The sequence below is a fragment of the Neomonachus schauinslandi genome, chromosome 6 (assembly GCF_002201575.2).
Source record: "Neomonachus schauinslandi chromosome 6, ASM220157v2, whole genome shotgun sequence".
NCBI lineage: Eukaryota > Metazoa > Chordata > Mammalia > Carnivora > Phocidae > Neomonachus > Neomonachus schauinslandi.
This window is the reverse complement of record NC_058408.1, coordinates 149,194,330-149,206,898: the sequence shown is the minus strand read 5'-3', so window position 1 is coordinate 149,206,898 and position 12,569 is coordinate 149,194,330. Positions and strand designations below refer to the sequence as shown.

The following is a 12,569-nucleotide window of genomic DNA, read 5'->3' as shown; positions in this document are numbered from 1 at the left end:
CAGGCCATTCCCTGAGAAAACTGGCTAACAATATGGAAAAGCAGAATAGATTCCTACCTCATGGCAACCACTAGTATAAATTCAGGTGGAGTGAACACACGAATGTGAAATTTTGTTCCCTGGCAAGAAAGCGCCTCCCCCAGATGTGGGGGGGACTCAGTACCTCCGTTCATTCAAGTTTCGGCTGACAGATCACCTGTTCCGAGGTGACCAGACCATCTAACACAGCAAATTATAACCTGGTCACACTCTCTCCCCTCCCCTGATGCGTTTTTCTTCATAACTGCTGTGGACTGAATTGTGTTCCCCCACCTAGTCTGGTGCTGGAACCCTAACCCTCCCCATGTGACTACAGTGAAGATGCAGCCTGTAGGAAGGGGCTTGAAGGTAGTGAGGTCCAAAGGGGGGAGTGCTGATCCCACAGAACTAGTGCCTTTCGGAAAAGGAGAAAGAGACAGCAAAGCTCTCCTCCGCTGTGAGTTCACAACCTGGACGAGCATCCCCACCAGACACTGGCATGCCGGCGCCCAGCTCTCAGACTCCAGCCTCCAGAACCGTGAGAAGATACATTTCTGTTGTTCAAGCCCCACCCAGTCTATTGTGTTACAGCTGCCCGAGCAAACCGAGAGGACAGTCCTGATCCCCGCCAGGTCACCAGGCGAGCGAGCGAGCCTGCGTGCAACGTGAACCGCACACTTGTCACTCTTCTTTCCCCAGTGCCTGCAACAGTGCCTGCCATCTATTAGGTACTCGGTAAACGTTTGTTCTAGCTGGGGAGACACCAACTAACCGATTCTCTCGCTTGGTGACAGGGACGTGTGAGGTGGGGAATGGTGGGAACAGGGACGGGTGGCTGGATGTTTGGACAAGGTCTCTGAGAAGATGGGAGAACATGGGAGCCCGTGCGTGAACCTTCCCAGAATAGACATGGCCAAAGGCAGAGTCCCTGAGTGGGCCCAGGCTTGGCCCCTTGGGGACAGAGAGCCAGAGGGCTGGTGAGCAGTGGGTGGTGAGCGGGCCAGGGGCCAGCACAGGAGGGAGATAAGGAGTCTCCACTGAAGAAGTGGATTCTGCATGGATTCCGCAAGATGCAACTGAGTACAGCATGGAAACACTGAGTTTCAGAGCTATAATCTTTAAAATTATATATCTCACATTCTCTTTTTAGAGATGAAAAGAGAGGAGCGCCTAGGTGGCTCAGCTGGTTGAGCCTCTGCCTTTGGCTCAGGTCATGATCCCTGGGTCCTGGGATCGAGTCCCACGTTGGGCTCCCTGCACAGCGGGAAGTCTGCTTCTCCCTCTTACTCTCCCTCCGTGCTGTCCCTCTCCCTCTCTCTCTCTCAAATAATAAAATCTTAAAAAAGAGAGATAGAGATGAAAAGCTAGAGGTCAAGGAAGGAAGGAGCTCATCCACCCACCTTGAGTCAGGGGCTCAAAAATATTTACCCCGAGTCACCACCACTGCACAAGATAATGCATCTCGTTAATCTTTGCAGTCCTGGTGTCCATCAGTACCTAGCACACAGTAGGTACTCAATAAATGCCAGCTAATTGGAAAGATGAAGGAATGATCGACCAACCACAAGAAAGGGAGGGATGAAGGCAAAAAAAATATGTATCCTAGGAATCAAAATAATAGTAACAACTTTGTAAAAGGGCATAGAAAATACAAACTACCATAATGTTCAGGTGAGAAAGAACAAATCCTTCTAAGATTGAGCAGTGTGATGTGAAAAAAATATAGACCTGGCTCCACGAAAGCAGCCGTGATTCAAAAGGATACATGAGCATCCCCAGCCGTCAGCACACGGCTTCCCCTGATCCTACTATTAAGTAGCACAAAATAACATCGAGTACCTTTTATCAACGTCCTATACCTTTACCTCGAGGCCACGGGCTGCAGTTATTATGGCTCATTAGCAGCCACTGGGAGTAGACAACAATTTTACAGGACGCCGAGGGCACATGAGGCAGGGCGGCCCCACCCAGCCAGGCCCCCTACGAGCCTGGGAAACTGGCCCCTGGCCGGCTGGACCCGGAGCCACAAGGCCGCTCAAGTTCAGGGTGAAACAGGAGCGGATGCATCTGGAATGGCTAACGAGTTGCTGGAGCGTCTATCACATCAGCACCAAACTTCCAAGCCCCCGGGATGGATCCCAGCCTGCGAAATCCCATCACTTGTTCCCTATGCTCACCTCCCTTTATAGGAAAAGCAGCTCATTGCAGGGGGCCAGGGGGGACGGGCAATGTGGCCTCACTTCCTCCTGTTTCTGACCCTGCGTGTCCGCGTTCAGGGAGGCTGAGGAGGCCCCAGTGGATGCAGTCACTCCCACAGCAGACGGCTCAGGACTGCGTCAGCCCCACACTCCTGTGCTCCACACGGCTGCAAAACCGCACAAGCCATGGCCAGGGAGCCTCATTAATTATGCAAATGTGTGGTGGTGTGTCAGGTGACAGCATCTTGTCTGTAATGAGTACTTAAAACTGACTAGAAAAACAAGGATTTTGAAAATTAAAATGCTACAGAAGATATCCCTCTGCCCTAATGTAATTTATTAACCAGAGAGAACAAGCTCGCTGTAAAGGGCAAGCGTGCCTTTGAGACAAGTCTTCTGTGGATTCCAGAACTCTGTCCTTGCCCCCCAGGGCTCCCACCTTCTTCCCTGCGGCCCACTCCCACCCCGGGCCATTCCACTCGTGCAGGCTGCCTGGCCCACCACTCCCTGTATGCTTTGGCCGAGGAAAAACATGCCCGAGTGTCCCCCATCCATGCACCCTGTTCCGTTCACCCCACACCTCTGCCTACTATTCCACAATCCTCCCAGGTTGACTCCACACCTCAACTCAAACTGAAGTTTGGAAAGAGAACCTTCTCTGTGAGGTGTAGACAGCAGGTACTAAATTAAGACCAGAGAATGGAAGTGGCCTCACCACGCCCCCAAGGTGTGGGGGTGGGACACTCAAGCACACAGACTAGGTGTGAACCCGAGCCCAAACACTGACTAGCTGGGTGACCTTAGGGGACTGAGGTGGGGTCTGGGAGCCTCAGGTTCCTCCACCATAATGTGCGGAGCAATGACCACAGCGACAGTACATGGGGTCATTGTGGGTGAGGGCGGATCCAAATGGCACAGTAAGAGCACATGAATGTTAGCTAACATTTATGAGCCGCTGTTCTTACCCCAAAGTTCTGGCCATCGAGGAGTGCCATGCACAATCAGCAGACCCCGGCCCACCGCCTGGTGGTCTGGCTCTGGCCATCAGGCAAGTCTGCAGTGGTTGGGGACTGCTTCCCACACTGCCCGGCCCTCATGACCCCGCTACTCCCACTCCCCCTGAACCCCGACCCCTCGCTAGCTAGGGCCCTGCTCTGCTGAGACAACAGGATGGGACGGGTGGTGGAATGATCCTGCAGATCCACCTGCCCTTCCACACACACCCGCTTACCACGAAGGACCCCATGCTATCTCGATCCCTTGGTTCTTTCGCCCCTGTGGCCTCACCCCCCCACCAAGCTGTGCTGATATGCGTGCTCTCCATACACCAGCACTGCAGACCACAAGAACACGCCTCCCCAGTGCTTCTCGACAACAGTGGGGTCCTGGCTCCTCGCTGGCCCCACAGTGGGGTCTACCTTCCCCAGCTTCCAGAACAAGTGACAAGTGCAGCCTACGGAGCTTTCCCCTAGTTTACCCTTACAAGCAACACGGGCTAATATCAAGGGATTACTCACAGTCCTGTGACGACCTGTGGCGGAAGGTAAACCGAAGGTGACTGCGATTGACGTCCTCAATGGGAATGGCCACCTGCGCAATTGAAAGAGGAAGTTTCAGCACCAATATTGTATCTTCTCACATGAATGGTTTTGTTCAACTGGAGATACTGTGCAACTGTACACATTTCCTCCATGCAGGGATGAAAATACTGTACGCCTAATCCCCTACAGGGCTTTCCCAAAGGCAAAATGCTTTTGGAAAATTTAAACAAGACAATATTGCAAGGGATGCCAAACCGATTCTGCAAGACAGCAGAAGTCTTCGTAAACGTTCACGTCCTCACTGTTAAAAGTCTGTTTTTCACGAGTTGCCAGTTTCCTAGTAGCCCTTATTGGAGGTGTCCACAGTCCCTCCATAGCTACAGGGACCTGCCCTCGGGCAGCAGGAAGAAAGCTTTCCTGTTGTGACGAGCAGTCAAAGAAGAAAGACCCCATGCATACTGCCTTTAAGCGAAGACTGTCCCAAATCCTCCTATGTGCCATCTGTCTTCTAAGGCCAACCCCAGGCTGGGTTTCCCAATATTCAAGCCCTCGGCACGGGGGCTGGGGTGTGCCATGGTGGGCTGCCATACTGACATCAGCGAGTCACGTCAGGAGAGCAGAGTGCCACACCACGGACGGGGACCCGTCTCCCAGCGACGTCCTCCATATATTGTCACCTCTATTTTTTCCCATTTGGTGTAAAGACAGCATGCCACACATATAACAGACCCAGGAAGAGAAAGATAATAGCTATCTTTAGAGGACTCTGTCATTTGTCTCCATGAAAGTCCTATTTTTATGTCCAAAAGGAGATGAGAGTAAATGTATTCCAAGAAATGCCGGCATGGCTCCTTAGCAACCTTGAATGACTTTGTTGGGAGAGCGCCTCTGCCTGCTCAGGGTGCCCGCTGACGAGCAGCCCCGGGTTGGGTGGGAGCTGGGGACTTCCTTGGGATACAAATGAGCATTTCATAATCAACTCCGTGGGATAAAATGACCATGTAAATGATACCTTAACAGTCTCAAACCAACGTGGCTGTTTTACTTGGTAGTAAATCACAGACTTGTACTCCGAAATCGCTTCATCACCAGCGCCCGGGAAAATCACATGCTTTAAAAGAAGGCATAAAGAGTTCACATCAGACCTCATAGAGCTTGACACTGCATCCATCTCCCCACCTCCCGCCCCCAGTAGATGAGCTAAGCAGAGCACTACAGGAATGCCAATAAACCCCATCACAAATGGAATATGCTCCCAGCAATAGAAGGACAGATCCATCTGGAGCCAGCGCAGCCAGCATACAATCTTGCTCGCAGACAGTTAAGCATCTTGATGGTTATCAGTATAGGGATGCTATTGTCCTCCAACCTTCGTACCCTCACCCCTAACAGCCTTAACATTAAGGTCTGCAGGAAGTCGCCTGATTCACTCAGTAGGTCCAGAATGAAGAGCTACAGGATACGAAGGAGGTGGCAACACTCCTTCCCGATCCACCAGCTGTAAACACTGACCACCTGGCTCCCGAGGCAGCAATGCCAATAAAGCCCAAGTGGTAAGGGTAACACCTCCCGGCAGTTACACTGGACATGGGCCACCCACACAGAAAGGATGCCGCCCCCACCTCCTGGCACAGCTGAGCCTCGGGTGCATACACAGGGCATTGCTCTCAAACACATGGGCTAGGACAGCCCAGCCCGCCACCCAGGGTCCACGCTGGTAGCTGGCAGGGGCGCCTGCTCTGGCGTGGCCTCTGCTCATCAGAGGCCACCGTCCCCGAGCACTGCCCAGCACACCGAGTCCTGCAGGCCGCCATGGTAACCACCACCACCCAGGAGAGCACGAGGTCAGAAGCCCAGATTCAAACCCCAGGTCCACCCCCCACTAGCTCGATGACCCTTACAAGACTTCCCTGGGCCTCAGTTTCCCCAGCTCTCAGATGGTGATAATAATGGTGTCTGAACTTCTAGTGGGACCATTAGACCTCTGAGCCCTGGGTCTATGCTGGCAAGGGCCAGGAAAACAGAGGGGGGAGGGACCGCAGAGGTCTCCCGAGGCAGTGGCAGCTAGGACGCCGTGCACACCAGCCCTTTATGGCGAGCTGGAGAAAGGGATGAAGAACAAACTCTCATCCCCAGAAATGGGATCACGCAGCCCCAGCTACGTCTTTTCCTACTCTGCAGCAAAGCCAAGAAAACACTTGGAATATAAAGTTTCCACGCCACACATTAAGCTTTGCAACAATAAATACCTCCAGCCGTTTTCCGTCTTCATCGTAAACAGACACTGTAACCTCCACATTCTTTGCTGTGGTTTTGCTTCCTTTATCAAAATCTCCTTGAACTAATGTTACGTAGATATCATTTCGAACATCACCTGGGGGAAAAATTTTACCTTTAAAACCAATCCATTATTCATAATGTTAACCGGGAATTCTGCAACACTCTCGAAATTGCTACCAATCCTAGCAGAGGATTATAAATACTGTATAGATGATTACAAAATATTTTCTACAAAACAGTCTCAGCATTTAAAGGCATGACAAAAGCAGTTTTCAGCAGCATCATCATAAGATCACAAGGAGGAAAAAACGTCAAGGCCCTTAATTATCTGCATGGTCCTTCGCCTCGGTGGGCAGCTCATGCCCACGGTGACTCGAATGCTGCCGATGGGTTTGCAGGGACCATCCCCTGTCCAGTGTCTACGGCCCATCGTGACTGCCACCACTATCTCACGGTGGACCGCTGGCTGTGTTCTCGGCGTCTGGGTAGCCAGAGTATCACACCATCAAAGGCACGCCTCGGATGACAACTGGCAATACTGGCTTCCTCTACATTTTTCTAAGGAGTGGAACAAAAAGCTGATCGAGAATGAGAACCACCACAAGCCAAGGTTCTGAGTTGATGTCTGGGATCAGGGACTAGGAGTGGGTCAAGAGAGAAGCTTTCTGCATGGACATGGATCTTTTCTCCTCCTGGTGGGCAGCTGTCAGGATCAGAAGGGACCTGTTCTGTTCCGTTCAGAGCAGAACAAAACAGTCCTGTGCATTTTAAAGTGAGATGGGCCATAAACTGTGTGACAACAAAAACAAAAACAAAACCCATACACAACAAATAAACTCAAGACACTTCTTCCTACTGAGAGCCTATGAGGCCCCTGGTAATGGTCCAACTGGGGAAACGTAGCAAGCTTCATTAGCAGCGTGATTTAGAGCAAGCGCCACCAGCCAGTGACTATTCCTCTGCTGTCTGTCTGGTCACCTCCACGCTGACCCACCTGCTCTCCCACAGGGGACGTGAGCAACGGGTCCGTCAAGAGCAGCAAATGGCCCACTAAGGGCCAAGAACAAGTGCCCTTGCTTTTTTGTTTTCTCCCGTTCTTTCTTTCTTTCTGCTCTATTCTGGCTTTTAATGTATCCGACTATTAAATTAAGCTTTCATTTAAAAGTCACTATTATAATAATCCCAGTGGGTTGCTCCCACAGCCACACTCAGTCCTGGCAGGGGAAGCGTGACTGCAGTCAGTGCTACTGACCGTGCGAGAAGCGAAGAGTGATGGAGCCCAGGGCCAGGCACAGGAGGCAAAGCTGCCAGGCCAACACCTGCCACCAATCCCTGTGTGACCGCAGACAAGTCACCTAACCTCCCACGCCACCCACCGCGGAACAGCCTCACAGATAAGGCAGGTGGTGTACGATCTGTAGGCTGTACAAGCCCTGCCTGCACATTCTACCAAAGCACAAAAGCCATAACCAAAAAGGGCCACAAGAGCTTCATAAAGGCCTCATCAGCCAGACAGCATCACACGCTGGGGGCAGGGGGGTGGTGAACCCCATGGTCTCACTCTCCTACTGGCCTAGTTATCCATACTCAGAGCCATCCCAGAAGTGAGACCCTATTTACAGCAGATGAACCCCACAGATGCACACTCACGAGAGTGCCCTCGGTGGAGGCCCGCAGGGCTCCAGGGTTCTCATTCTGGGGAGGAAGGACCTGGAAGCAGGCGTGAGTGAACTCAAAGAGAAGACTCCCTCTGCCTCATGCAAGCCTCCAGCCACCTTCCCAGCTCAGAGGAAAACTCTGTTTCCCACCAACCTGCAGGATGTCCAGGGGCTCGCAGAAAGGCAGAAAAGCCGGCGACATAGGTGACACAGCAGGCTCTCCGGCCGTGCAAAGGAGATGTACATCTCTGTAAAAAGCATCCCCGTAAGATGGGACAATGCACAGGTCCTGCCAAGCTAAAGGCCAAGGATCTGAGTGAAAACACCCCAGGCTGTCTCTCTCTCTCTCTCTCGTAAGGGTACCATGCGGCACCCATGGCCTGTGGATGCTTCCCCGGCCCTAACGGAGAACATGATGACTCACTCTAGCTAGAAGCCCACGCTACAGGAACCCCGACTCCCAACTCAGCACACAGAACCAGCCGGAACAACGGTCAACTGTATGGCTTCCCCGGAAATGTTAGGAGATTATTTTAGAGCTCAAGACTTACCTTTTTTTTTTTTTTTTAATTTTTTTTTGAAGAGTTTATTTATTTATTTGACAGAGAGATATAGCAAGAGAAGGAACACAAGCAGGGGGAGTGGGAGAGGGAGAAGCAGGCTTCCCGCAGAGCAGGGAGCCCGATGCGGGGCTCGATCCCAGGACTCTGGGATCATGACCTGGGCCGAAGGCAGACGCTTAATGACTGAGCCACCCAGGCACCCTAGACTTACCTTTTAAGTTGGTCAATTATAAAGGGAAATACGACCAGTATGAGCTAGAAGTTTTCTGGGTCTCCCTTTAGAACATGAGGCCATCCTAGACCACCCAAGACGAATGCCCAATGTCATCCTAATCTATAAATTTCATCTCGAGTCCACATGCAAGCAATACATCCACCAAGAGCTCCAAATTAATTTGCTGCACACAGACTTGATTCCTGCCCTAGAAAGTATCCCTCGGTTTCACAGCATGCTGGACATCACGCTTTCTTCCCATACAGGTGAGCCACTAAGATCCAGCCTAACCAATTTGAGATGTCCTTCACATTAATTCACTAGTCAGAGGATACAATGACCCACAACAGCCCTGAAAGATAGAGGTAGCAGAAAGAACATGTCCCCACCTGCCCTAAAATAAACAAAGCAGTAACTCCGACAGCATGCGCAATGAGCAGATACCTCTCCCTGCGAGCCTACAGCAGGGCCCTATAAAGGGACCCCACGGGGAGCCTCTGAATGTGGGGTGGTTTGGCCCCATTTCTACTGCTCATTAGCTGTGTAACTTTAGGCTGTGGCTTAATTTCGATCGCAATTAGTTCAACACCAATGTGTAGGCTTCCGAGGTCCTTAGACAGATCAAGCCAAATTATTAATGTGAGCATTATGTGCAAACCAAAAAGTATCCCACAGATGTAAAGGATAAATATTCACGGGCTTGCCCAAGATCTCGTGAGGATCAAATCAGATTATTAATATGTTATTTGGAAAGTGAGAAGTATTATGTAAATAGGAGATTAATCTTAACATGGAATTCCATTATTGATTTAAGAAGCTTATAATCCATTACCGGGCCTGAGCAATACTACGTAATATGAACTGAGCAGGCACCAGGTGTGAACATTCACTTGCTGCCCCTCCTTCCTTATTTTGATCAGATGTCTACCCAAACACGCGTCGGGCGTCCACATCTCCCTCACACAACCCTTGCCATCGGGAGGAGCTGACGTCTAGGTGGCTAATGTGCACCCTCCACCCCCAAGCCATCACTGTCCGGGGACCGCAGGGCAGGGGCCTGAGCAGGCCAGTCTGGATGATGCTCAGGCTCCTTGCTGGGCAACACTGGGTCAAAAGCACACTATCTTCCTCAGGACACTGGGCTGGGAAGAAAATGGGAGCCATCAGGGCCCTTACGCAGAGGACTAAGTCAATATGCACAGGAGACAAGCCAGCAGTGGTTACTATGGAGAAACGGAGCCAGTGCCCGGGCTGACTCTGTTGCTCAGGTGCGTGAACCAATGAATATCCTCAGGGTTCGGCCGTCTGCGCTGACCTTGTGTTTTCTGTGACATTACCCCCTACAGCATCCCAACTCCAACCTGCCCTACAGGTAGGAATTATCATTACTCTCCTTCTTCAGAGTAGCAGAGCACAGCTAAGCGAGGCTGGGGAGGAGCCGTGGTGCAACTCCAAACAGAGGCCGGACTCCAGGTCCTGAGCTCTCACTTCCGGGGCAGAAGGCTGGCGTTACCTAATTGTGCCCCCTTAACTTTGAACACATTCTGGATGATTCCAAAGCTGTTAGAGGACCTTCATTGTGAACCTACGTTAACATCATAAAAGAGCTGCCTTCATCCTACAGTGAACCAACCACCAAGATTGATCCATTGATCAGAACCTAAAGTGAAGCCCACAGGGCCCTGGAAAGGGTCCCAAGCTCCACCGCCCTTTATTACATTTTATGTGTTACCCAACTCCGCACACGCAGTCCGGCAGCCGTGGTCAGTGGAATGTCTAACTCCCATTCTTCCTTTTCACCAGATGAGGTGGGGCAGAGACAAACTGCAAGGCTTCTGGATTAAGGGGAACAATGGATTATGGGACAATAAAGGGTGTTGCTTACAGTAACGATGACGTTCACTCCAGCTGGTGGCGGAAACCCACCTCAAGTTCTCAGGGCTGCATTTCTGGAAACGCTGATTCCCTTGCTTGTCCTTATCACAGTACTGCCAGAAATCACTCCCACCCGCAGTTTATTACAACCCAGAGAAGCCACCTCCCTGCAGCCCAAACCTAGGTGGTCAGCGCTCACTCTGGCCACAGCTCCTGACTGCAGGAGTGATCCACAGCCACCCTGGGGTGGCCACATCACCTCCCACGAGCTCGTCCGAGTCACTGTCCCCACACTGCACTCTGGCCTCTCTACAAGCTCCCCGGACACTGGCCACATCCACGCCACACTCAGAGCGCAGAAGGAATCGGTCCTTACCAGGCATGATTATCTCCGGAAACCCCGTTTTCCGAGCCACCGCTGTGGTCCTGTCCACTAAGTGAGGAAATTCTTTTCTAATCTGATGGATATCTCCAGGAAGTAATTTCAAGGTTACCCACAAACCTAGAAAGACAATGGACACATGAGTCATGTTTTATCTTATACATTTTTGAAGGATTATTTCAGGAAACCCATCTCAACGAACGCGCAACTGTTAATTCACAAGTTAACATCTTAGGAGAAAACGTGGGTGTATGAGAAAGAGAAAGAGGGGCCACGGAAAGGTGGCTGGCACAGGGTAACCACCTCCATCTGACTAGCGGGGTACACACCCTACCCTGGAGGGGCCTCTCGCCCTGGCCAATGCACGGCACCTGCTCAGAACCAAGGACCCCTCTCATAAGCACTGATGATCAATCAGGAAGAAGCCTTTTTCTAGGAGTGACTGAGATAGCTCTCCCTTTCCATTCTCCCCAGAAGGAGGACAGCACAGGAGGGCTCAGGAGGTAAATTCACAGCTTCTCTAACCCAGGAAGTCTCCTGTGCTTTCCAGAAGGTGCACAGCACAGCGCTGGGCTACAAGCCACCAGCAAGCCAGTCCCGCAGAGCCAAGGCTGCCTGGGCCCTCTGTTTCACGACGTCACAGCGAAGGGGGAGCAAATGCTCTGCCCACCACTTGGCGCTTCCCTGCAAGGAGGGGAGGTGAAGACTCTGAAACCCTCTGAGCAAGAAGGAAGGGCTGATGTGGACAGAACACGGTGAACCTGCTCGCAGCTGCGAGCTAAGGGTGTGTGCCATCCTCTTCCTCCACAAAGCAGACGGACAACTGCATTTTGTGTAAAATACTCCTGTGCAGCAAGCAAACAGGAAGTAAAAATAAGAGGGAATACAGCAAAATCAAAGGTGGAGACAAATCAGTTGCATGGCTCTCTCTACCATTTTCAAAGACAGGGCCTTGCTCCCAGGTGGGAAGGGAGGTTGTCACTGTCAGCTGACACATCCGGGTCTCCGTCCCTGGGACCTTGGGGGCCTGGCCTGCTTGCTCCCTGGTCACTCAGCCCAGCAGGACCCCAAGTGCCCGTCAGAATATAAAGGCATTTGCTCTAACACTACTAGTGTGTGCGTGTTTAGTCTGTCCAGCCATTCCTGCCCTAGGATGCATGTTTCCAGGGAGCAGAGACCATTCATCGCTGCTTAGCTCAGCACACTGCCTTCAGTAGAAGGCCAACGGGAAAACTGTAGACGCTGTCCACCAATATGCATTCCAAGCAGCACTGGGAGACACCTGATGGTCCCACACAGGGAGCATCACCTGAGACTGCTCTTGTCCAGAGCCGCTCTGGTTGATGAAACCCCGAACCTCACACCCTTCTCCTCAAGCTTCCTTCCTGTCTGCTATCAGCTGGCCTGAAAACATCGGTCCTCTGCAAAGACCTACATTACTTGTGGTTGAGAAAGCCCCCAGTCACTGATGACATTTTTTCTCTGCCAGGTGGTGAACCCCTCTCCTCCTGCCATCTAGACAGTCCCTCTGATCTACTCAAAAGTGTCCAGTAAGTACCTACTGTGTGCCTGACACACACTGGGCACTGTGGACACAGAGCAAACAGTCATTATAGCCCCACCAGGGACTTAGCTTCTGTCCCATGAGTCAAACACTAAATCCATGGCCTCAGTGAAATATGCAACTCTTAAGAGCTTTCTAAGGAAAAGTCCAGGGCACTGTATATCCCCAGGACTGCGATCCTGGGGGTCACAGAGGCTCTCCCAAGAAGGGACATCCAAAGAAATCAGTAGATGAGTCGACACTAAGCAAGGGGCGTGCAGACCTGTGCCCACCCGG

General features: G+C 51.6%; 1 protein-coding gene across 1 annotated transcript in view; it reads right to left on the bottom strand.

The window, feature by feature from the left end:
• The window catches only part of DOCK1 (dedicator of cytokinesis 1), a 428,835-nt gene that overhangs the window by 381,965 nt on the left and 34,301 nt on the right, over positions 1-12,569 (bottom strand). Inside the window, exons 13-16 of the mRNA XM_044916230.1 lie at positions 10,724-10,849; positions 6,007-6,131; positions 4,770-4,868; positions 3,734-3,806 (exon numbers count right to left, since the gene is read on the bottom strand). Of these exons, the coding sequence (XP_044772165.1) occupies positions 3,734-3,806; positions 4,770-4,868; positions 6,007-6,131; positions 10,724-10,849 (423 nt within the window). The remainder of the gene's footprint in view (positions 1-3,733; positions 3,807-4,769; positions 4,869-6,006; positions 6,132-10,723; positions 10,850-12,569) is intronic.